Raw genomic sequence first — 23,446 nt, 5'->3', positions numbered from 1 at the left:
CTGATTTTCAGTGTTTCTCAATTAAAAAATGATATAGCAGGAAACACACAAACGCAGTTCTCCAATTAGCAAATACAAAGGTCTTCTTATAAACTTTATTAATCAATTTTGTATTTACAAATACATACATAATCTAACAATTCTCATATGAAACATTGGTATTTACAAAATAGCTCTTGGAAGAAAACAGATTCTGTACAATACAACCTGATAAGTTAGTAAATTACATTGGTAGGTAACTGTGCAGAAGGTTTCTTTATGACCCAGAATACACTGAATTCAAGTTCTAAACCTAAATATGATTTTGTTTTACTACCAAACAGTTGGTTTAACCAACACTTCAAACAAAGAGCTTTAAAAAAAAAAAAAAAAAAAAACACATCTCCACGTCCCCATAAAGTCAAAATGATTTTTGAAATGTTACAAATCATAACTGACATCATACATACGCCAAAGGGACTGAAATCGTTTGAACATGTAAACAACGAAAATCACCACCAGATGGGCGTGATGTGTCATATCAGACCAGAAACTGTTCATCTGGTGCTTCGCCGCCACTTTCTGAACTTGAAAATTTAAAAGAACAACGCGTCTCAAACACAAAATTAAACTCTTCACTCCAGAACACCAGTTCACCGATATGCTCCGCTCACACAGCGGAGCTGCCGTCGTGGCCCAGAATGTGGCTGATGTTGTGGGCGGGACGATTGGGCTGCTTGCTCGAGTCGGCAGATGAGGTGTTGGAGAGAGACAGCAGGGGAGACATAGGCATGGCTGAGCCGTCAGTGGGCATGCCAGTGGCGATCTCAGGGAACAGAGAGGTGAGGCTGAAGTTGGATATGTGAGGGGTGATTCCAGATGAATTGGCAATGGGCATTGGGGGCATATCTGGGAGCAAGGGAAAGCTGGCCTGGCCAAAACCCACAGGGCGAGGTGGGGAAAGGATAGAGCCAAAGCGGTTGTTGAGTGGAGGAGCGCTGCCTTTGTCGGCACTTGGGCTGGTAAACATTTGGTTGGGAAAGTATTGGAGGGTGACATCACTGGGAAGGCTGGGGTGGGCTGCCGGAGAGTAGGAAGGATAGAAGGAGGGTAAAGTGTTCTGGGGCTCCACAGGCAGCAGGGAGGGAGTACGGGAGGCGCTGGGCTGGCTGACTGGAGGGATGAATGTGGAGTTAGCATTGATGGGAGGTGGAGGATTCATTCCTCCCTCAGGAATAAAGGGGAAACCAAAGTTCTGTGTTATGTGTTGGTCAGGAACCAGGTTGTTTTCGCTGGGAACCTGAGCAGTATCTCCCATAAAGCGAACAATAGTGGTGCGTCGTGCCTCTCCCCCAGACTGTGGTCGGCTCAGCAGCACCCCTCCTCCAGGGGGCAGAGGCAGGTGGCCCTCAGGCTCAAAGGGGTTGCTTGGTCTCAGAGCACCTGATCGAGGCCGGTCACCAGGTCTCAGTTTGGTGGGCTGAGTGTCACGGGTGATGTGGCGAGAGTGCTGGCTAACAGCCGTAGGCGGTCTTGAGGGGGCCGAGGACCGGCCTGGCTCAGAGCTGCTGTGCGGGGTTGGAGGGTGGGGGAGACCTGCTCGCACACCTGGGCCTCCATGCATGTTACTGCTGACCTGAGAAATGTGGCCCTTGTTGCCCTCTCCAAGCCGCATAGCGGGAGTCTTCTGCGTCTGGGGCACACTGGGGCTGGAGGCCTTGGCCTGTATGTCTCCTGAAGAGCTTCCAGACACACAGCTGTACTCCATGCTGACTGGGGGACAGCACTGCACTGCTCGCTGGTGGTTGCTCTGCTCAGGAAGGTGGGGGGAAAGGAGGCTTTGCATGAAACTCTGGTGACAACCTTCCTGCTCCCGGGGCAGTGCTGGACCAACCTGTACTCCTTGTGAGCCAGGATGAGCTCCACTGTAGCCGCCACGGTTTCTGCCATCTGCTGGAGGGACAACATTCATCCTGAACCCTCCCTGCTGCTGCCCCTGAGGGCCCCTCTGAGACGGAGGCACTGACTTAGGTGCCATGTCGCTCCCACGAGACACCTGAGCCTCGAAACCACCAAGCTGATGTGCTCCTCCTCCTCCACCCATGGCTTTGAAGGGCGGACACTCTGAGACCCGCTGAACATCAGCAGACCCTGGATGATCTGAGGGCAGACGGGTCTGTGGGTTATGTGCAATGTTGGCCTTCCCTCGTGATGTGTCCAGGTACCCACGGAGGTCTGGCTGCTCCTGTGTGGCACCGTGGCCAGGCTGAAGGTGAAGGCCCATGCGTTGCTGCTGTTCACCACTAGTGGGGCTCTTACCGATGAGCGCCTCCGCGGAGTAGTTGGAAACACGGTGGCGTTCCTGGCGTGACGGCGCACAGGCCAGGTCAGATGACCGGGACACAGGATTGCTGGGAGGAGAGATGAGCTGCTGCTCCAGTGTCCTGGAGCTCATCATCCTCTGCATAGCATTATGGTCCTGACCAGGCTGAGGGAGAGAAATTATAAATATCATCACTCTGTGTGTTTAGTTAGGTTACCGTAAAAACAATGACGGCAATAAAGCCAGAAATAATTTTGTAAGAAGTCATCCAACTGTGAGTCATGCTGCACCCATCCAAAAGCATAAATTACACATTCTTTCCTGACAGGTCCCAGACATTTATAGACACAGTATAAATTAAAATTACTGACAACTGGCAAGATATTACAATAATTTAATTGCGTGTGACTTCAAATTACTCACAACCTTGAATTTTCATTCCTCCGTCTTAGCTGTGGCTAAGGGGGCGGGGCTGCTTTTTCACTGTGATGCCCGGGACAAAAAAACAAAAAGCTCCAAGGCAAGCATTTTGTTTTTGGGATTCTCTTTTTTTTTGTGGCAGAGTAAATATGGTGTTCTGTGGTGGATTGCAACAGCTAGTTCTATGCTAGGTAAACACTGTCATCAGCCACAGTGTCAAGTAGGTTGAACAGATTTACCAAGCTGTCCTAAAAAAAAATATCCACATACCAACTTTACCCATTTGGCTGCACTGACAGAAATGTGACATCTGAGGTTGTGATTATTTTTGTTGTTCTTAAATAATGTGATAATAAATAAATAAATAAATAGGTAGGGCTGAACGATTTTAGGAAAAGATCTTAATGCGATTTTTTTCTTGCAGATATTGCAATCAGTGTAATATTCACAATGTACAGTAACATTTACATGCATGACAGAAAATTACATCATACCATTAAAACATTAAATACCATTACTCTAATGCAAGAATGAAAACTAAAGTTAAATTTTGATTTCAAATGTATTTAAGAAACATGCATGTACATTCTATAAAGTCCAATGGCAGTTATTTTAATATTTTCGCTAGACTTTTCACCGGACTTTTTCGTCATGCAAATGCCTGTGATGATTTTTTCAAGTGCCGGTATAACTTGGTTGTGTTTCCGCTGGATGTTGCAACTTTAGCGCGACAGGTTTTGCACGTCTGCAGCCTGAAACCCGAAATACTCCCAAATGACCGACGTGCTGTTTTTATTGGGGATTAAATCCCGCAGGTCCGCTTCTGCTCCAGCTGCAGCCATTTCAGTGATTAAGGAGCAGGTGGAGCAGGTTATACTGATTGCGTTAGCGTGACCTGTCCACCAGCAGCATACAGCTTCTGATCGGTGAGCCTGGCAGGTAGGGAGACGGCATGTATGTGTAAAATAGTTGACACAGAAGATCCTGGGTCAGTTAGGAGCACTGCAAAAAAGCCGCAGCTTTGGCGATCTCATGATGTCTAAAATTGCAGTTTCGATAAGAAAACCATAAATGGGTCAGCTCTATATATATATAGGTAATAAAAACGCCAGTTAAACAAAAAGATATAAAGGGTAGGAAAACTATACTCTGTTCCCAGTCTTACTAAATCATAGCACCATACTTTCCACCATGTGACACTACCAACCTTGAGGTGCTCCTGCTGAGCCAGGTGGTTGCTGTGGTGGGCCCTGGATCCTGCTGCCTGGGCTTCGCAGCTCTTCTCCTGGTGTCTAAAGTGCTGTTGCTGCTGGATCTGCTGCTGCAGATGCTGCTGGTGTCTGGAGTGGGAACTCTGCTGCTGCTGCTGTAACTGCTGCTGTTGGTGTTGTTGATGCTGCGTTTGGGGCTGCTGTTGATGTGTCTGTTGTTGGTGCTGCTGGGGATGAGACTGTTGGTGTTGTGTTGGCTGTTGATGCTGTTGCGACTGTTGATGTGACTGCTGTGGATGCTGCTGAGACTGCTGCTGCTGCTGTGTGTGCTGCTGATGCTGTGTCTGTTGTTGTTGATGTGAGTGTTGCTGCTGAACTCCAGACTTCTCCAGGTGATGCTGCTTCGGTTGCAGGCCAGCAGGTGAACCAGTTTGGCTGCCTCTGACAAGTCCCCGCTTCTTCTGGACATGCTGCTGCTGCTCTTGTTGCTGTTGCTGCAGCGCCCTCTGGTGTAGCGAGTGGCGCTGTGCAGGATCCGGCTGCGTCAGGTGGTGTTGCAAATGGTACAGATGGTGTCTCTGTTGCTCTTGCTGCTGCTGTTTCATGTAAGGGTTTGCTCCCAGATGAGGACCAGGCTGGGGTGCAGCATGCTGTGGGTGCTGGGGCAGATGAAGCACCCCAGGCTGATTCTGCTCCGGGGGCCCTTGCGGAGGGCAGTGGCCATCTGTGGGCCGAACTACAGGGCTCATGAAAGAGTTTGTGGAGAAGAGCGGCCCTCCACTTTCTGAATTATTCCTTGTCATGACAGCTGAGGAGGTGGGCAGCAGCTGTCCCACCATCATCTGGCTGTGATCTGGTGCTTTCACGTCCATATGGCTAACAGTGGTAGCTGATGGAGGACAAGGCTTGGGTCGTTTTCCAGTGTTCAGCATCACCGCCTCCTGGGCCTGCCGCTTGGAGATGATCTTTGCTTGTCGCTCACTCACACCAACTCCAGCTTGAGCCCTCATTAATGCAGTCTTTAAGGGGGTGTACTCATTCGGCTGGGCTGCACCTGAGCAGGGTGAGAGAGCGTTGTTTGAGGGTTGAGATATGTGGGCTGAGGTCCCAACAGGTGAGGGTACTGAGCCCTGTTGGCCAGTGAGACTGGGAGAGCCAGGGTAGGGCTGCTGACTGGAGCTGGGTCTTATCAGGTTGTTAACACTCAGGCTAGCCACCGTGCCACTCTGGGATGAGCTCTGAGACTGAACCTGGGGGAGGGACTGAGGCTGGGAGTATGAGATGTTTTGTGGATGTCTGCTTCCACTAGGCCCACTGACAGACCCCTCCACAACTTGTCCTCTAACAGACACCTGGACAGCTGGTTTAACTGTTACTGTTTCCATGGGCTTAGTCACTTTAGCTTGCTGTCCAGCTGAGCCTCTTTCTTTACTTGTAGACACTGGTGGGGTTTTGGGGGGCTCCCATGGTGCTGTGGTGGGGTTTGACGAAGCAGGGTTGTCTCCAGAGCAGCCCCCACTCCTCCTCCCAGGACTGTCCTGTTCCAGCATGGCCAAGGCCAGGATCTCTGCCTGCTCAGAGGTGAATGTAAATGTTCCAAAGGAGCCAGATGATGCACTAATGCTGTGACCCTGAGGGAGCATGGACGCCACAGAGAAGCCTCTGCCTCCCCCAGCCCCTGTAGACATGGGAGAATCTGTTTGTCTGCTAGATGTCATAGGGTGCTCCAGATCGTCAAGGTTAGTGTACACCTGTTGAGATAAGGCAAAGTCCTTTCTAGAGGGAGTGTCAGAAGTGGCTGCCGCCAACCCCTCCTTCTCTGCTGCTATGGAGTGTCTCTCTTCCTCTCTGTCTCTTCTAGGGGCCTGGGATTGTTTGACTTCAGTGGGGTGGCAGGTGGATGGGTTGGACATGTTTATGTCAGTCTGCTGTGTTGGAGCTCTACTGGTACTGACCCTTTTTCTAAATTCTGTACTTGTTGAAGGGGCTGTAACGGAACTGTGGGCTGCGGAGAAAGTTGGTGCAGGTGATGAGAGAGGCACAGTTATGGCCACAGAGGATGAAGTGGTGGGCTGAGACTGAGGTTTATTACAAGGGAGAGGAGCTTGGGTATTAGATCCCTGGGGACGACATACTGAAGTTGGTACAGTGACCTGATTTACAGATACTGGTGCAGTGGTTGTGATACTGCTGGTGCAGGCTGGAGTCATACATGCAGTAGAAACAGTGGCGGAAGTGAACCCAGCCTCAGTGGCACCTGCAGAACTGACCGCAGTTCTGCTCTGTCTAGAAACAGCAGTGGTGGCAGCTGACTTACTTTGTGTTGTGCTAGTTGCTGTACTGGTGGTTGGCTGTTTAAACTCTGAAACTGAGACTCTGGTTACAGTTGAGTTGTTGTCAGAAACTACAGCTGGTTTACTCTCAATGACCACAGCTGAACTTACTGATGGCTTCACTGATGTGGCACTGACAGTGGTAACTGCAGTTGCCATACCACCAGTGTTAGTATGACTAACTCCGGCATAACTCTGAGATGCACTGACAGAAATTTTGCTCTGTGAATGGGATTGATTAAAGATTGTTGTCTCACTAGATGAACTGCAGACAATAATTGTCTTTGTGTTTTGTGTAGAAGTGATATTTCCCATAGCTTCACTGCTATCTGTAATTGTAACAGCTGTTGTACAAGTGGGGGGAATGTCTGTGATTTTAGCAGTTGAGGACTGTGAAACTTGAGATCCTGTAACTTGAACTGTCTGACTCTCTCCTGCAGCAGCCGTAGGTTTGGCTGATACAGCGACAGCAGACTGCACCTGACTGGGCTCTTTTTTCTTGACAGGTTTAGTCCTTTTAGCCGTTGCTCTCTTTATATTCAAAGATGTGCGAAGCCTTTTTCCTAAAGGTTTAGAGGAATTAACTACTGATGTGACTGGGTTCAAACAAGGGACCTGTAGCTGCTGGCCAGGAAGACCAAGTGTGGTTCCAGAGGCAGGCGCTGGAGCAGAAGGCTGCTGCTGCTTCTGCTGGACTACTGACAACGGAGCAGCTGGAGGCTGACCGTTGTTCTGGCTAGAAATGGTAAGTGGAAGGCCCTGAGAGATGCTCTGGTTCAGACTGCTGAGAGCCCCTAAACTGTTGAGGGCCACGTTAGTAGTTGGTTCCTCTGTGGTGGTGGGCTGGACCAGCTGGAGTGTACTCTTGCCACCCTGGGAGCTCGCTTTATCAGAGGTCTTCATGGGCTGCAAGGCAAACACCTGGCCATTCACAGTGATAGTCTGTGGGGTTGGAGGAACCGGTGGAGAAGAGGATGCCTGGGTGACCTGCAGGGGATGGTTAATTTGAGGCTGAACAGGGCGTGGAAGGATGTGCACCAGTTGCTTCCCCCCAACACTCTGTAAAGAAGTGGCAGATGTTGAACTGCTGGTTGTAGATATTTGAGTGGACACAGTAGGTACAGCAGCAGGCAACATGCTAACCTGAGGGGTCTGAGGGGCAGGTGCAGCCTGATTGGGTGCCTGGATGATTACAATATGCTGACAGGGCGTCTGATTGGTTATTTCCTCCCTTACAACTGACTGGGTTGGGCAAGAACTTGCCTGCTGCAGGATGACCACACTTGGGTTGTTAGTGTTCTGTGGTGCTGTTACACCTGAGGCCGCTGCTCCAGTTGGGCTGACCTGTAGCACTTGCATGGTCTGAAGAAGGGGAAGCACGGTGGCCTGTGGCTGGGGCACCAGAGCTGGCTGAGGGAGGGGCTGAGGCTGAGGGATGAGGGCCGGAGGAGTGGGAAGCAATGATGCTGGTTGAAGTACAGCAGGCTGGGGCTGCGACACAACGGCAGGGTGGGCAACCACAGCCGGCTGGGGTACTATGGCTGACTGGGGAAGAACCGCACATTGAGGTTGGGGGGCTATGACAGGCTGAGGCTGTGCCTGGTTCAAGATTGCTGGGCGTAGTTGGGGTGGTCTCTGAAAGGGCTGCGCTTGAATGTGGGCTGTAATGGGTGCCTGCTGTACAGGGACATTTGGTTGCATCTGTATTTGAATCGGCTGAACTGATGGTTTGTTGCTCACTGGACACAGAGTCACCTGCTGGACAGCCTGGGCAGTGTTGCTGACCTCTGGGGTAGGGAGACTCTGGCAGACTGGCTGTACCGTGTTCCCTGCCATCTGCAGTGTTGTCCAGGTAGTCTGTGTGCTGCCTGCCGCCCCTGCCCTAAGAAGGGCTTGGCTGTTAGGGATAGCAGTATAACTTACAGTCCGAATGGCAGTATCCTGTGTCACCCAAGAACTAACTTCTGAGGTGGTTGTTCTAGTTGCAGTTTGGGTAAATGTGGGGAGAGTGGACACAGGCGGAGCAGGGCTTTCAGTGGGGAGCTGTGGGGCTGAAGTGGTTGCTATTGTGAGGGTCTGAGCCGGAGTGGCAGGTTGTAGTTGCTGGGGCAGGGCTGTGGTGGCTGTAGGGATCTGGAGAGTGATGTAAGACACAGAAGGTGGCAGTGTGGGGGCTGCAGCCGGTGTTTCGACCACACACTGCTCTACTACTCTCAAGCCTGGCGTTGACTGGGTGGATGTGACGGTCGACCCAGGGAGAAGTGCAGGGGTGGAAGAAGAGGTATTAACTTGCAGCAGGGCTCCATTAACTCTTAACCTGCCACTAACCTCAGATGGTGGCTGAAGAATTAATGTTTCTGAAGGCTGTTTCCCTGGGCTAGTCTCCTTCCCCGCTGGGCACATCACATTGCCATTGGAATAGACAATGATCCCCTTTGGGAGCTGGTGAGTAGGGGTCACCTTTGCCACCTTGGCACAGCGCTGTTTGCCCTTCCAGTGGATGGTGGGATCCTCTAGAAGGTTTATGTCATGGGCTTTGAGGAGCTCGATGTAGTGAGCACTCTCCTTCCTGAGGTCCTCCAACTGACGCCGCAGCCGTCGGATCTCCTCCGCTACACAGATGGCAAGCACACACAATCAATCAATTATGCACTTTATCGCACAGTAATAACTCCAAGTACACATACTGTATGATCACACTTTCATAACTTAAAGAGTAATTAAATTATGAGCAAAGCAAAAACTATGCATGAACTGTACAATCATTCAACTTCACCTTGGACTTTATCTCCTCCCTCCAGAAGCATTGTATCATTTTGTTTCTTCAGTTCAGTGATGTAGCGAAAAGCCTGGTCTAAGATCATGTTCTTACTCTGCAGATAAAGAGATTAAGATTTGATGCCACATATACAGACACTAATTTAACCATAACATGTCACCGACCAGGAGAAACGACGTCTACTTGTCTCTTACCTGTTTAAGTGCCTGGGAACAGGGCAGAAGATTACCAATGCGATTAATTCCGGCATTGATTTTCTCTTTTCTGTGTCTCTCAACTAAGTAAACAAACAAAAAAAAAGTTTAATTCACAGTTGTGTTTATAATGATCCCCAGTAGCAGAAATGCCCCACCTAAACCTAGCAGCAAGGTTAGAACTGAAGCAATAACAGGAGATATTATTTTACCTGCATTATGAGATTCTTTGTTTTTCTTCTTTCTGCAAAAGAAAAAAAGAAAAACAGAAATAAGTTCACCCTTCTATTACATCTGCACGTACTGATAATGTGGTTAGAACAACAATAAAGATCAGACATTCTTACTTGGGTTTACGACCAGGTGTCTGAGTTTCAGTCATCTCTGGCATCCTGTCCTAACAGTTGCCTTTATGATAAGGTACCAGTCAACACATTTAACAGCTGGACCTTAAATCCCTTCCGTGCCCGTCCTGCAATGACAACATAAAGCATCCGGATATAGTATGAATTATTAAAGAGCATGCTAGCACCAGTCAACTATATAACGCCATGGAAAAACAATGCAGATGCAATTCGCCAGCAGTCATGTTGTCGTATGATTTGATACACCAGTAGATTTAATATAGTGAGAAGACTTTGTTCAGCTGCACTGAGCTTGTACTACAACTACTAGATGCTAATAAACTGGCATAGATTAACCTAGCTTTAAAGCTAACTCAAACTCATCTATCTGCATATTACAGCATAATTACAATCTCTTTCACGAACTGCAACAGTTCTGGTGAGTGAGTGTTGGTTTACGTTGCCGACAGTAACGCGATGTTCAGACAATTATCCCGTCACTTAACCAGCAAGAAACTAGCAACCTGAGCAATTACCTATTCAGCTAGCTTACTGTTAGCTAGCTGGCTGGTAGCTAGCTTAGCTTACCGTCGCCGACATAATAATTAAGCAAATTAATGGCGGACTTCTTCGCGTCCCTGCTGATGAAAAGCTGCAAGCGAAGGACAGTTTCCACTAACCTCTAGCCTCGGCATTTTGGAGACTGTCTGTCTCTGTGAGAACTTTGAATTTAAATGCTAACTGTTAGCTAGCAAAGCATTCCACTCAACTCATCTCTCAAAACAATCTAGGTACACCTAAACTTGTGCAGGCAGAGGAGGGCTCTGGGGGAGATGAGGGCCAATCGGATCCCAGAAGTGGGAAGTTTCAGCCTATCACGACGTCTCAAAAGGCATCCAGGGATGGGTTTACAACGAATGCACCCAGATATTTATGCTGTGCATCTTTCTATGCAGTAAATGCTTTTGAAGCTTATTTAGCAAATAATTCATCGTGCATGGAACAGAACAAAAATAATTAGAAACACATTTACTGCAAATAGTAATTCCTTTATTTAGACGTTAAAAAGTCTTACAATATAGAGCTCCAGAAAAGATAAAATTCTTCAAAGAAAGGAAAAACATGCTTATACTACAGCGGAGAGGACACAACTCTCCTTGCATGCAGAGGGGTCAGAGCTTCCTCTGGGTAGTACAATGTTTAAGAGATCACACTAAAACGTCCAAACCTAATGAAGGTGTGTGTAACAACAGAAGCTGACTGAGGCAGGAAGTTTGAGAAGACCATTTCTGCAAGGTGGCTACATAAGGTGCCAAAGGTGTTAAAGGTAAGATGTCTCAAAACACTAACATGTGTTTAGAGACACACATCCTCACACACCTTCATTATACCACTGAAAATAATGCCCAAATCCAATCCCAAACAGCCAATCTGTTGTTATTCAGACATCCCTCTGAAGACATTGTGGAGTGCCCTTCTCAGAAACACATTCAATACAATGATATTTTGTTTGTTTCTCTCATCCCTTAATGTTTTCACTCTTGGTAGTAAACCCAGAAGAACCTCTGAACCATTTGCCTTCTTGGTGTAAAAAATAAAAATAACAGAAACAGTTTCAGGGGATTTAAATTAACAGGCTGGAACATAAAGTTATTCAGAAATTATGAGTGGTGACCATGTCTTCCCACCACCTCAAAACCGTTCAGCCTGCCTCGCGCCCGTATTTAGGGGATGTATTTCTGCTTTTCCCCCTCTGGACGTGACATATCAACAAACTGGTCAGACTCATTTCCCATGAATCCCAGGGTTCAGATGGTGAGGGAATAGAGTTGTGACTGTTCCACGTAACAACCCAAAACGTCACTCCAAGCTGACCAGCTGGGATTTCTGTGTGTCACTGATGATCTTTCAAACACTTTTACTGCTTCAAACCAACTGTTTTCTTTTGCTCAACAGTATAGATATGTCCCCATTAGTTTTAATAACCGCATAAAAACAACTCAAACACAAACAGTATGATTTGCAAACACCACACCCTCCACCTCCACCAAGTCTAAAACTGTCTGAAGTTGGCAACATTGTCAATAGGAGCACTTCTGGATACTGAGCTTTTTGTCATTTTCAATTATCTGTATAAGGAAAGGGGAGCAATAAAATATGCAAAAATCAAAGGGGACCCCTTTGCAAAATAAATGCAGCAATTTTTGTACTTTAAATTTGTTTTCTCTTTTTAGCGTCCTTTGAAGAAAGTGTTGAATGTGTCGACCCTGGGGGCATTTGTCACAGTTCTGTTTCTGTGGAGGCGGGCACATCTGTGCTCTTTCCATGATGTGCCTCTATTCTGCCTTCTGAAGCTCTCCGGTGGGGGGTGCACATGGGCTGCGCAGGCTCTTCTGCAACACATGGGCATCTGCAGGCTCTATCCTCTTGTAGTAATTCTTTTTTGTTTCGATGATCTCAAAGCCAAACTTCTGGTAAAAGTCAATGGCTGACTCATTGCTGATCTGCACATGACTGCAGGTAGGGAAAAAAAGTTTAGTTAGTGGTAGAACACAAGACTTGGCCGAGAAGTTACCAACAGATTAATTGATTTATGTTTACACTAGGGCTGAAGGAATCTGCCAGTTTGATCAGTATCAGTAAAAGGGATCTAATTAACCCACCCTGAAAATACATGTTAACTACAGCTGTAGTTTACACAAACATCAATAAAATCTCCTCATGCGCTTTCTGCAATTAGACACTTACAGGTAAATGTTGTCAAAAGTGCCATCCTTCTCACAGATGTTTAGCACATGATTCAGCATCTTTGTACCTGAAAGAGACATAAAGGTAAAGTTGGACAAATAAAACACAAGATCACAAAGTGCAGTACAGAGTCTTACAGAGGTCAGAGCTGCTTACCAATTCCAAGTCTACGGTAGGGTGCTAGACAACCGAGTGTCATGATGTAAAGTCTCTTCTGGTTCTGAGAGTGGTCCACTCTGCAGCATACAGCACCCACTGCAATGTCATTGAAGTATGCTGCAAGACAAAGAAAAGGTAACACTGACACACCACCAACATATAGGGAATCCTTGATACCTAAAAAGTACCTGAAAAGTAATGGCTTGATACCTAAAAATGTAAGTATGTTTCTTTGAAGTCATCTGGATGTGATCTACATGAGTTATGTCTCTTACCTAGCTTTGCAAGCTCTCCCACTTCCAGCACATCTTTGTAAAACTTGTCGTTGTAGCTGACAGGAAAGATGACCTGGTTCAGGCGTTTCAGCTGCTTAATGTTGTGGGGCGTAACGTCCCCCAGCTCGATCCGGCTACTGGAACAAGAGCGAAACGGTCAAATAGCTGATAACGAGTACACCATTATGTTCAGGATTCTTGGACTTAAAATGGATTAACGAGCAACTGTACAGGAGTGAAAATGACAATAGAATGCTCAAGTATCTTGACAACCTCAATTTCTAGCACTGCTGAAACCTTTTCTTTTTTTTTTCCACTAATTTGATAACTGATTAATCTTTTAGGTCCTTTTTCAAGCAAAAATATGAAACTTTACAGTGCAGTGGGATGTCCTGTAGTATTTCCCAGTGCCATACACTTTCTACTTATAATCAGATTTTCTAAACAATGACCACAGCAGAAGTTAATAATTCAAATTCCTGATATTTATTTACTAAGAAAGGGATTCTGCACCTGCTAAAATGAAAGAGCTGAATGTTCTACTTTGAATAAATTGGATTTGTGGCTCAGTAAGTGACCCAAACAATCCATTTTGCCTGGTTGAGGAGTTCACTGTGGTATTTTTAGGACAAATACACGTCCAAAAACAGCTGTTGGTCACGTGTGTTGTTCATTGGGATGTACAGAGCCAGCATCCGTCCACGCTTCAGACCGTAAAGTCTGTGAAATCCTATCTGGACAATTAACGCAGCACGGCGCTAATCGTCCTCGTGTCATCTGAGAATCGAGACCTTAGCCAAAAAACGTGTTAGTCAAAACGTGGAGCATCACTGCTAGTGTGTTACTTTGACAGATCAAGTTACACTGAGCAAGCTGCCCCAAACTCTGAAGTTGATGTCGGGTGTAACGTTAACACAACTGTCACAGAGTTGATCAACCTAGGCTGACTGTTCAGCAACTTGTCCAATTGGCTGGGTACCCTTAGCCGGAGTTCAGCCGAGCCGTTGACGACTTTGATGCGAACACACAAAATCATCTAAGATCCAAGGTCTGTCTGTTTAGCTTAGCTAAATTGGGTTTACTGACTCAGCTTCCCAGTGGCAGCTAACTAGTTAGCTTTCCCTGGTCGCGACCTAAACCAACCGACTGGCGGCTTAACTGGACCAGAATATCCGTGACAGAACCGTGTCCGTAACGGTACTGTCGTTTGTATTTTTTTGCCCTACACCTAAATAAAAGTAGCTTAGCAAGCTAGCTAGCTAGCTAGCCTCACCGTCTCCTCCCCGCCTCCCCTTGCAGAAAAAAAAACAGACATGAAAAACTTTACTCGTGCTAAGCTACTTATTCGTGACTTAAAAGCTTACACTCACCCTTTCATTGTAAACAGATAATATCCCTTATTTTCGATGAGGCTGAACTTTACCGTTGTTTGGGGTATAAAGGAGGAATTTTGACAGAGTTAGGGTCAGGGATGCCTCCCGTTTTACCCTCCACATGTAGCTAGTTGCGATGGTTGCAGTTAGCTTAGCCGCCGCACTCCTTCCACGACTGTGTGGAGACTGTCAACCCTGACCCCCGCATGCGCACAAGCACGACGGCGCACTTGTTCAGACTTTTTTTGTCCTGGGTTAGGTCTTTCAGGTTGCACGCCGTCCCTAAGGTCCCTAACAAAATCAATTAATGAAATTGTCATCTACTGTAAATAAAGGTTGCTGTTGGGCCCCTACTGACGTCGACCATACGTGGTAGTTTCAGTGTTTCCCTGCAACGCAAAAACCAACCAGTGCTCTAGGGCTGAAATGATAAGTTGATAAACTGATTAGTCAGCTGAAAATGCCAAAAAATCCTTTGGTGAATATGTTATCTTGGGCTTCAGGGACTAATGATGAACATTCTTAACTACGTACATTTTATAAACTAAACAATCAGTTAATTAAGATTATAATCATCAGACCTATTGATAATGAAAATAATTATTGGTTGCAAGCTTACAGTATTTCTGTGATGGAATGGGCAGTGGCCCACTTTTCTAAGTTGGAAATCCAGCTTTTATGTTTAGTTACATTACACATTATTAAAACAACCATATAAAATACTTTTCGAATTCCTGTATACAATATGTTTAAGTCTCGTGAAGACTTCAGTTAGGGATATCTAGGTCCGTGATTGGGATTAAGTTCTGCCAATCATAGAAACGAAGCGGGACATGTACGAAACCGGAGAGGAAGCACACCCTGTGATTCCTCACTCAGGGCAAAAAACCCCTTTTTTTCCAACGTATCTAACACCTACTACTTTCATTTTTGGAAGAGTCTCTGTACTTTTGCAAAAAATAATTTTATCTTTAAAATAAGACAAAGGCTTTTTGATACACCGCCAGAAAATCAAGCTTAAAAACACAAACCAAGCCCTATACATACAACTATAGACCGCTTTAAAGTCGTATCTATAAATGAAATTGTTAGATATAGAACATTTCTATCCGTTCACATGGACATTTAGCTTGTATTTTAAGAGAAGGGCATCTACATGGAGTAAATAATTAATCACAGCAATTTGTGAAAGCTCCCCCATTCGGGCTCAAAAGTTGCTACAAAGATATTCACCACATGAGAGATAGGCACATGACATGGGTGATCCTTTAACTTGTCTGATTGAATTATGTAATGGAAGGTCTACAATCATTATCTAACAAAATCATTATAGCCTGTCAGCAGGGCCACATTAGACTGGGCTAAAAAATGTTTTTTGTCCATTCATATAGAACAGGGAGTAGTTCAAGTGCAAAATAATTTAGGACTATACTATGAACGGTCAAATCAAAGATATTAAAGCCTTTTTCAGGGGCCCCTCTATATAACAGCGCATTAAAGATTAGGTTAAAATGCACTTGCATGGTCTGTGACTCGGGGTATTCAAAGTATTTAAAAATTTCGGTCCTGTACTTTTAGTGGCCTTTCCTCTGCTGGTCCTTTCTAGTGCTCGCTGTAGACGAATACTGATCTAGAGCGATCGATCTCCAGCCCTCATCCCTTGAAAATCTTTGCGGCGGTCCCGGGGCGGATCCAAAATGGCGGCAGTTGCAGGGGCCCAGCAGTAAAACCGAGCGGCGAGTGAATGAAGTCAGCTGATCTCGGTCTGCTGTCACGCATCGCAGCACCCATCGTTTCTCTCTTGAGGCAAGACAGAAAAACCACAGCTCCACAATCACACGGTGAGTATTATATTTTTGTTCACCTGTGCTGCGCTATCTCGATTTTATAAACTGATATTTGCTCTGCTGTGTTGTTGATAATGAAATAATTTAGCTGTCCCGTTGCGCAAAAACGGTAGAGCCAGCAGTTTTCAGCCAGGCCGAGAGACCAAATCTTGCTATCATTTTCATGATACCGAAACATCTACGGTGCTAGCTAGCTTTTTTATTGTTAAGATGGAGTGGAATTGAGTGGAAATTAAAAACACGTTTATTTACGACTTATCGGGGCGATTTTCGACTCTTCGTGATGTGTCAGTAAAGCTAGCTAAGGTACGATTTCTAGGAAAGCTGTCGAAACAGAAGATCCTGCATTGACAGAGCCCTGCTCGTCATATACTACATACAGGCCACCAGGTCAAACCTATGCCACTGAATCTCTAGTGTATTTTTGTGTTTAAAACCAGTTAAATTTAGCCGAGTTTCATACGATCAGCTACCTGCATTGAAGGAGTCTGCAATTAACGCCACTGTGTGAGGATGTTTTTCTTTTTTTTCCTGGTCTTCTCACTTACATGTAACATTTCTGAGCCTATTTTTGCACAGACATCAAATATCTACATGTGCAGGCGTCCTCTTAGTGTTAACCCCACTGTCCTGTCCCCTCTGCTCAAATAAGAAATAATGAGAGACAAATCCTGTCTTCAGTCCTAAATTGCAGATAATACACGTACAGCCCACTTGTCTCTGCCTGGTTATTAATCTGTTCTGCCCTTCTTTCATTTTGGCAGTTAATAACAATAAACAACCTTCATTCCAACCCCTTTCTTTGCTGTCTATCACAAATTAGCCATCAAAGCAGCTAAGGTCAGTGGTATACTCATGAAGGACATGGTTATCTTTAGTAAGCCCCATGTCCATTTTCTGTATAGGATAATAGTCAAGGGGGGGAGAATTTCTCCAGTGTTTCCACACACAGTCATAATTTGTACTTCCCAGTTTTGCACCATGCTAATGTTCCACTTCCTTAAAGAGACTCACAGGGTGAGCCCAGCTAGTCATGTGCCAGGATCATATGATCAAGTGTTGTGTCTGTTATTTCTTTGTCCACATTTCTTCTTTCTGGAAGTTATGAATAAAAGCGTTGAAGTCAGAATTATTACATGAGAATTTGACCTTGACTGTATGTAAAGAAGCCTCTAACAATTTTTTTTTTTTTTACTGTTTATATGTAAATCTAGTTTTATTTGTAGGGTTTGTATTAATCAAGCGGGTAGAGAGTTATCTGTGATCTAACAATAAATTAATCATTAGAACAATGGGCCTTATCTTCCCACTGTATCTTGCTCTTTGGAGGCTCTTTAAAAAACGAGGTACACAGTGATACTTCAGTGGTTCAAGCATAGCTGCAAATGTTCAAGGTGCGATCAGTTTGTCTTTGATTTAAAACACACATCAAATCAAATCAAACAAAATCAAAAGCAAGTTAATATAGTCTGTTTTTGGAGTTTTTTTTTTTTTTTAAGAAATGATTTGCCATGGGAACAGAGTGGAAATTCTTGTAATTACTGCATTGGCCTGTTGGTGGAGCTGCTGTATTCCTGCACAGATGGGTTAAGCAGCCTAGCGTAAACAGGAAGATCTGTGCATCAGTGGGAAGGACAAGAAAAGGGCACAGATGTAGAGTGTGTGAGAGAGATACGACTGTCAGATAGAGAATGAAAAATGAAGGATGCAAAAACTGAGTAACGAGAGTGCGTTGGCGTGATCCCCCGTGACTGATGCATGCAGTGTATTGCAGATAAAGCTGCTCTTCAGTGTGTGAACAGCATCTGCAGTTGGCTCTCTGTGGGGATGGGTCTATGTCACGACCGATGACAGCCTGTGTGTGCGGTACTCCTGCGTGTCGCCAAATTGAGTTAGGACAGAATCTAGCAGATGTGATACGCAGTAAATGTGACAGAAATATGAATAATGGTAGAGAAAAATTAGAATCCTGAATGCAAAGATGCACCTGTGGGAGACAGCTGTAACTCTCTTGATTAAAATGGAGCCTGCTGTGTTTACATACATGTGACATATGTACATGTGTGAAGAAGAAACAGGGGAATATGCTGGACTGTGTGTGATTCCCCTCTGTTAGCCTGGGATGTCACACTGACTAACTGAACAACTGGACCTGAAGGGGTGGGGGTGTGGGGTGGATGTGGGGATAGATCACGTTCTGTAACACTCAGATATATGGAGTCGTGAGCAGTGATGTTGCTGTATTTTCTTTGAGGTTGCCATGATTCTCCCTGTGAGTCTGTGAACATCAGCATAAAAACATAGTTCATATAAAAACTCAACCACTCTGTCGTCTCTGATGAAATGAACTTTAACAGCTCTAATCAAAGCACTCTCAAAGCACTAAGTTATTAAAATGTAGATGCATGATGTTCTTTTATTTGAAGTGACCGTAGCAGGGGAGTGGGTGGCCTCTCCTTCAGTCCTGTGGTTCATTTTCTCCTTTCCCTGGGTGTTTCTCTGATGCCTCTCCTCCCTGCTCTCCTTACAGTTAGACTAATAAAACCGTGAAGATGGACATGTCCAAGCTGCCTAAGATCAGGGATGAGGAGAGAGAGAGCCAGTTTGGATATGTTCATGGAGTCTCCGGACCAGGTTGGCCTCCACAAACACACATTTACAAAACACTGTCATCTTGGCATTCTTTTCTTTTTCCCCTCAAAAGGCCTGACATGAAAAACACGAATGTCCACATCTGTCTAACAGTGGTCGTTTAAATGCGTTTGCTCTCATGATCATACCTTGTTTGTGTTTCTAGTGGTGACAGCTACAGCCATGGCTGGGGCAGCCATGTATGAGCTGGTCCGTGTCGGCCACAGTGAGCTGGTGGGAGAGATCATCAGGCTCGAGGGAGACATGGCCACCATCCAGGTCTACGAGGAGACATGTATCCTTACTGTTAAGCAATGTCCATCATTTTGTATGGCTGCTATAGCTGCAGCTAACAACTGGATTTAATCACAATGTTTTCTGTTGGTGCAATGGTGTGTATATAGTCATGTAGTGTAAAAAGCTAATGAAATATATATACCAGCCTAACTTTTTTGTGTTTAATGGTCTCTGTTGTGTCTCCTTCTATGTTTTGGATGTTGTAATCATGTTATTTCTTCAGAGAGTTCTAGACTCTCATCCCAACTTACTGGATTTTCCTGAGCTTCAGCACAGCTGGTGTGTCTGTTGGAGATCCTGTGCTGCGGACGGGGAAGCCTCTGTCCGTCGAGTTGGGTCCAGGAATCATGGGGTCCATCTTTGATGGTATCCAGCGACCCTTGAAGGACATTAATGACATCACACAAAGTATCTACATCCCCAGAGGTGTTAACATTGGAGCCCTCAACCGAGACCTCAAGTGGGAGTTTTCTCCCAGCAAGAGCCTTCGGGTGCGTGTCTGTGCAGGCGTCAGAACGTTTTGCTGACATTTTGACATCTTTAGATGAATAAGATTGACAGTATGCCTCTCCTCCTTTCTCACTGATAGGTTGGCAGTCACATCACAGGAGGAGACATCTATGGCATGGTGTTCGAGAACTCCCTCATCAAGCACAAGATCATGCTGCCCCCCAAAAACAGAGGCACCGTGACCTACGTGGCTCCTCCTGGAAACTACGACGTTAACGTGAGTTCTGCACAACTCCGGCTACCTGCTCTGCTTTCAGAGTGAAATGTTGTTTTGTGTTAAAAGCTGTGCGCGTTGTGTGTCAGGACGTGGTGATGGAGCTGGAGTTCGAGGGGGTGAAGGAGAAGTTCACCATGGTGCAGGTGTGGCCTGTCAGACAAGTGCGACCCGTCACAGAGAAGCTGCCTGCCAATCACCCGCTGCTGACTGGACAGAGAGTGTTGGACGCCCTTTTCCCGTGAGTCCCACGTTCTCCTTTTAATCTTTTTACTCATGACATTTTGAGAAAGTTTGCATCCTAAGCCATTTTCTTGTCCTCGAGGCTTTTTTGACTCCTTTATTTTTATTTTCTCTTTGTAAAGATGTGTGCAGGGAGGAACCACAGCCATCCCTGGAGCCTTCGGTTGTGGTAAGACTGTCATCTCCCAGTCCCTGTCCAAGTACTCCAACAGTGATGTCATCATCTACGTCGGCTGCGGGGAGCGTGGTAACGAGATGTCCGAAGTACTGCGAGACTTCCCCGAGGTGGGTAGAGATACTGGTTTGCCTTTTGTACAGAGTAGGGCGACTTTTCAGGGTAACTGACATTGTTGTCGGGCCAACAGCTGACCATGGAGGTGGATGGGAAGACGGAGAGCATCATGAAGAGAACAGCGCTGGTGGCCAACACCTCCAACATGCCTGTAGCTGCCAGAGAAGCCTCTATCTACACAGGTAAATGTCAACCAGTGAGAAATACACTTTGAAAGTACTCAGAATGCCATCTTTATCCAATCACAGAACAATACAGTGTTTGCAATGAAAACAGTCACCAGCTAGTTACTTAATGGGCGAATCATTCACTCTCAGTCTGTGATTGCTTGTAGATTAGCTCACATGAGCAGCGCGTACTAACTAAGTTTGTTTTGGCAGGAATCACGCTGTCTGAGTACTTCAGAGACATGGGATACAATGTGAGCATGATGGCCGACTCCACCTCCCGTTGGGCCGAGGCTCTCAGGGAGATTTCTGGCCGTCTGGCTGAGATGCCTGCTGGTAAGTTTGGAGTCTCCTGGAGACTGAAACAAAGGTTCACGGCAGATTTACGCTTCTGTACTGAATTTCTGGCATTGAATACGTTTTTTTTTTTTTTTAAAGCAGTTACTAATTCAGATCAGTCAGACTCAGACTTCACACTGGATTACAGGAGAAATCAGGTCTTTTTTTGGTGATCAGTTTCTGTTTTGTAAAAGGAAGTGGCAGTAAATCTGTGAATTTCACAAAACTTACCCAATCCTCTGCATGTTCTAACAATGAACCACTCTGTTCCTCCTTTGATTTTTTTTTTCTTCATATCAGTGTCAGAAGAAACAACTGTTTATTTAGTAAATCACAGGAAGATCCTATTAACTCAAGATAAGGTCATCATTTACAGACTTTAGTGATTGTTGCTGATTTCTTACAGCTTAAACCTTAAAGCTAAACCATCAAATGTATAATCTGATCTTCCAACTATAGCTGAAAGGATGGAATCTATAGTGAAAATAATCATTAGTTGCAGTCCTACTTCCAGCTGGATATTAATGTAACAGTCAGGGTCATCTCGCTGTTTTAAATCCTGCTGAAATATGAAGACCGTCAGCTGTGTATAAAACTGTGGATTTATTTTTTTTTGTATCTGCCAACAGACAGTGGTTATCCTGCCTACCTGGGTGCTCGTCTCGCCTCCTTCTATGAGCGTGCTGGCAGAGTGAAGTGTCTGGGCAACCCCGAGAGGGAGGGCAGCGTCAGTATCGTAGGAGCGTGAGTACAGCTTTATATCACTAGAGGGAGGCATTACTCTGCGTATATTTTATGGCTTGTAACAGTTAAGGTAAAATGTTTTCTTTTTTTCTTAGTGTATCACCTCCTGGTGGTGACTTCTCTGACCCTGTTACTTCAGCCACACTTGGTATTGTACAGGTAAACCAACACATTCAGATCCCACTGTCAGCTGAATTAAATAGATCAGCGTTGTTGATCAGAGATTCTTTCCGTAGTTTACGTGACCACGCTTCTTTCTCTCAGGTGTTCTGGGGTCTGGACAAGAAGCTGGCTCAGAGGAAGCACTTCCCCTCCGTGAACTGGCTGATCAGCTACAGCAAATACACTCGCGCTCTGGATGAGTATTACGACAAGCACTTCCCTGAATTTGTGCCCCTGCGTACCAAGGCCAAGGAGATCCTGCAGGAGGAGGAGGACCTGGCTGAGATTGTGCAGCTTGTTGGAAAGGTATGAACTCTTTGATTTTCAGGCAATTAGCTTCAAAGTTAGAAACACATTGTGCATAAAATATCACATACTCTCATTTATTATGCATCTGCTCGTTCAGAAACCTCACTGATTAAACGGATAATGTTCTAAGGCGGCTGCTGACCTGATTATCCCTCTGACAGGCGTCACTGGCAGAAACAGATAAAATCACCCTGGAAGTGGCCAAACTGATCAAAGACGACTTCCTGCAGCAGAACGGTTACACTCCTTATGACAGGTAACATTATACCCAATGTAGCATGTGCTCACTTATTTCTTGTCCTACTCTCAAATTGATGTTGGACATTTTGAGGATAAAGCAAAAGTGAAACATTACTGTTAGGTACGTTCGTCACTATAGATCAGATTAGCCCTAAATAGGCATAATGGCTGAAAAAAAACTGACAGAATCAGCTGTGACTGACTTTTTTTTATGTGTCCCTTCAGGTTCTGTCCCTTCTATAAGACAGTGGGCATTCTCTCCAACATGATTGCTTTCTACGACATGGCGCGGCACGCGGTGGAGACCACGGCTCAGAGCGACAACAAAATTACCTGGGCCATGATCAGGGAGCACATGGGAGAAATCCTCTACAGGATCAGCTCGATGAAATTCAAGGTGTGTGTGGTTTTCACGTGTGCGTGTGTGTTAATGCCTGCAAAAGCTTGTAAATGTGTCCTCTGCTTAATGAGGCTACAAACAAGTATAAGATGCATAAAAGCTCATGCATGGAGTCTGCTCGGGTATCCCGTTTTCTGCTCACGTTCTAAGAATTGCATTTCCGTGTCTGCACAGGACCCAGTGAAGGACGGCGAGACTAAGATCAAGGCCGAGTACGCTCAGCTGGTGGAGGACATGCAGAACGCCTTCCGTACGTTGGAGGAATAGACATCATCTCTCACAACCTTTCCAGTTTTCATCTCCGACCCCTCCAGTGCAGAATCACATTCCACCTCCTCGTATTCCCAAAACCTGCGTGCTCCCCTGTGCTCCTTTGTGGGTGACTGTGTGAGAGAGTATGTGCGTGTGTGCGTACGTACACGTGTGTGTGCACAATTTCATGTGGAGGGAAAAGAGAAAGATGTACTGTATTCATTATTATTCGTTGCCTCATATAGGCTTACTCTGGATCCTCTGCATGGTCATTGATTGTGTGTGTTTGTGTGTGTATGAAAGAGGGATCTCTTCACCCCGTTTCTTCCTTTCTCTGTTTACATGATTTCTGTGTGTGTAGCCGTGTTGCTCTTCCTGAAGAGGATTGTTCGGTTGATGTATTGTAATTCACAGACCATCTGTACAGAAGAGTATTGAATATAAATTTAATAAGATCAGTCTATTTATTGCCAGCATTTTGACGTGAAGGCTTTGTTGTTCTCTCTTTTTGTTTTTATGGTTGTGTTTCATGCTATGTTGTGTTGTGTACTTTGCCGTGTGAATGTGTAAGAGTCGGACTCTGACGCTCTGCTGTCCACTACTTTCGTCATGTTACTCCCAAAGAATTAAAACGTGGGGGAAAAAAAAGAATAATGTTGTG

At 45.5% G+C, this 23,446-nt stretch overlaps 3 protein-coding genes across 4 annotated transcripts; 1 reads left to right on the top strand and 2 right to left on the bottom strand.

The window, feature by feature from the left end:
* Positions 1–89: 89 nt before the first annotated feature.
* Positions 90–10,360, bottom strand: LOC121200637 (basic helix-loop-helix domain-containing protein USF3). Its single transcript, XM_041066041.1, has 7 exons — positions 10,264–10,360; positions 9,587–9,711; positions 9,452–9,483; positions 9,240–9,322; positions 9,043–9,139; positions 3,930–8,878; positions 90–2,467 (listed from the first exon to the last, which is right to left on the bottom strand). Exons 2-7 carry the CDS (start codon positions 9,628–9,630, stop codon positions 650–652), a joined length of 7,023 nt encoding a protein of 2,340 aa, XP_040921975.1. The 5' UTR covers positions 9,631–9,711; positions 10,264–10,360; the 3' UTR covers positions 90–649.
* Positions 10,361–10,611: 251 nt separating this feature from the next.
* naa50 (N-alpha-acetyltransferase 50, NatE catalytic subunit) lies at positions 10,612–14,319 on the bottom strand. Of its 2 annotated transcripts, none has more exons than XM_041066263.1 (5): positions 14,136–14,319; positions 12,766–12,902; positions 12,488–12,607; positions 12,332–12,398; positions 10,612–12,097 (listed from the first exon to the last, which is right to left on the bottom strand). In XM_041066263.1, the coding sequence occupies exons 1-5, from the start codon at positions 14,141–14,143 to the stop codon at positions 11,920–11,922; spliced, it is 510 nt and encodes a 169-aa protein (XP_040922197.1). In that variant the 5' UTR covers positions 14,144–14,319; the 3' UTR covers positions 10,612–11,919. The 2 variants fall into 2 exon arrangements, with proteins under 2 accessions (XP_040922197.1, XP_040922198.1); XM_041066264.1 differs by having other exon boundaries at positions 12,766–12,899.
* Positions 14,320–15,840: 1,521 nt separating this feature from the next.
* Positions 15,841–23,204, top strand: atp6v1ab (ATPase H+ transporting V1 subunit Ab). The gene is made up of 15 exons (XM_041066190.1): positions 15,841–15,979; positions 18,516–18,619; positions 18,783–18,911; positions 19,190–19,404; positions 19,503–19,640; positions 19,727–19,878; positions 20,003–20,165; positions 20,246–20,354; positions 20,553–20,675; positions 21,308–21,422; positions 21,518–21,581; positions 21,687–21,890; positions 22,055–22,149; positions 22,359–22,530; positions 22,708–23,204. The coding sequence occupies exons 2-15, from the start codon at positions 18,538–18,540 to the stop codon at positions 22,798–22,800; spliced, it is 1,854 nt and encodes a 617-aa protein (XP_040922124.1). The 5' UTR covers positions 15,841–15,979; positions 18,516–18,537; the 3' UTR covers positions 22,801–23,204.
* Positions 23,205–23,446: the final 242 nt, after the last annotated feature.

Source organism: Toxotes jaculatrix, chromosome 20, assembly GCF_017976425.1.
Source record: "Toxotes jaculatrix isolate fToxJac2 chromosome 20, fToxJac2.pri, whole genome shotgun sequence".
Taxonomy (NCBI): domain Eukaryota; kingdom Metazoa; phylum Chordata; class Actinopteri; family Toxotidae; genus Toxotes; species Toxotes jaculatrix.
This window is presented reverse-complemented; position numbering and strand designations above follow the sequence as displayed.

What these genes read in the sequence shown, in the direction of transcription:
- LOC121200637 (XM_041066041.1), bottom strand. Translation starts at nt 9,630, where the DNA reads ATGCCAGAGATGACTGAAACTCAGACACCTGGTCGTAAACCCAA. An exon ending in GTTCCCAGGCACTTAAACAG is followed by an intron (nt 9,140 to 9,239) that starts GTAAGAGACAAG and finishes CTTTATCTGCAG; the next exon opens with AGTAAGAACATGATCTTAGA. An exon ending in CTCAGCAGGAGCACCTCAAG is followed by an intron (nt 2,468 to 3,929) that starts GTTGGTAGTGTC and finishes TCTCTCCCTCAG; the next exon opens with CCTGGTCAGGACCATAATGC.
- naa50 (XM_041066263.1), bottom strand. An exon ending in GGGAGAGCTTGCAAAGCTAG is followed by an intron (nt 12,608 to 12,765) that starts GTAAGAGACATA and finishes TTTGTCTTGCAG; the next exon opens with CATACTTCAATGACATTGCA. An exon ending in CTACCGTAGACTTGGAATTG is followed by an intron (nt 12,399 to 12,487) that starts GTAAGCAGCTCT and finishes TGTCTCTTTCAG; the next exon opens with GTACAAAGATGCTGAATCAT.
- atp6v1ab (XM_041066190.1), top strand. Translation starts at nt 18,538, where the DNA reads ATGGACATGTCCAAGCTGCCTAAGATCAGGGATGAGGAGAGAGAGAGC. An exon ending in TACTGCGAGACTTCCCCGAG is followed by an intron (nt 20,166 to 20,245) that starts GTGGGTAGAGAT and finishes TCGGGCCAACAG; the next exon opens with CTGACCATGGAGGTGGATGG. An exon ending in AGCGTCAGTATCGTAGGAGC is followed by an intron (nt 21,423 to 21,517) that starts GTGAGTACAGCT and finishes TTTTTTTCTTAG; the next exon opens with TGTATCACCTCCTGGTGGTG.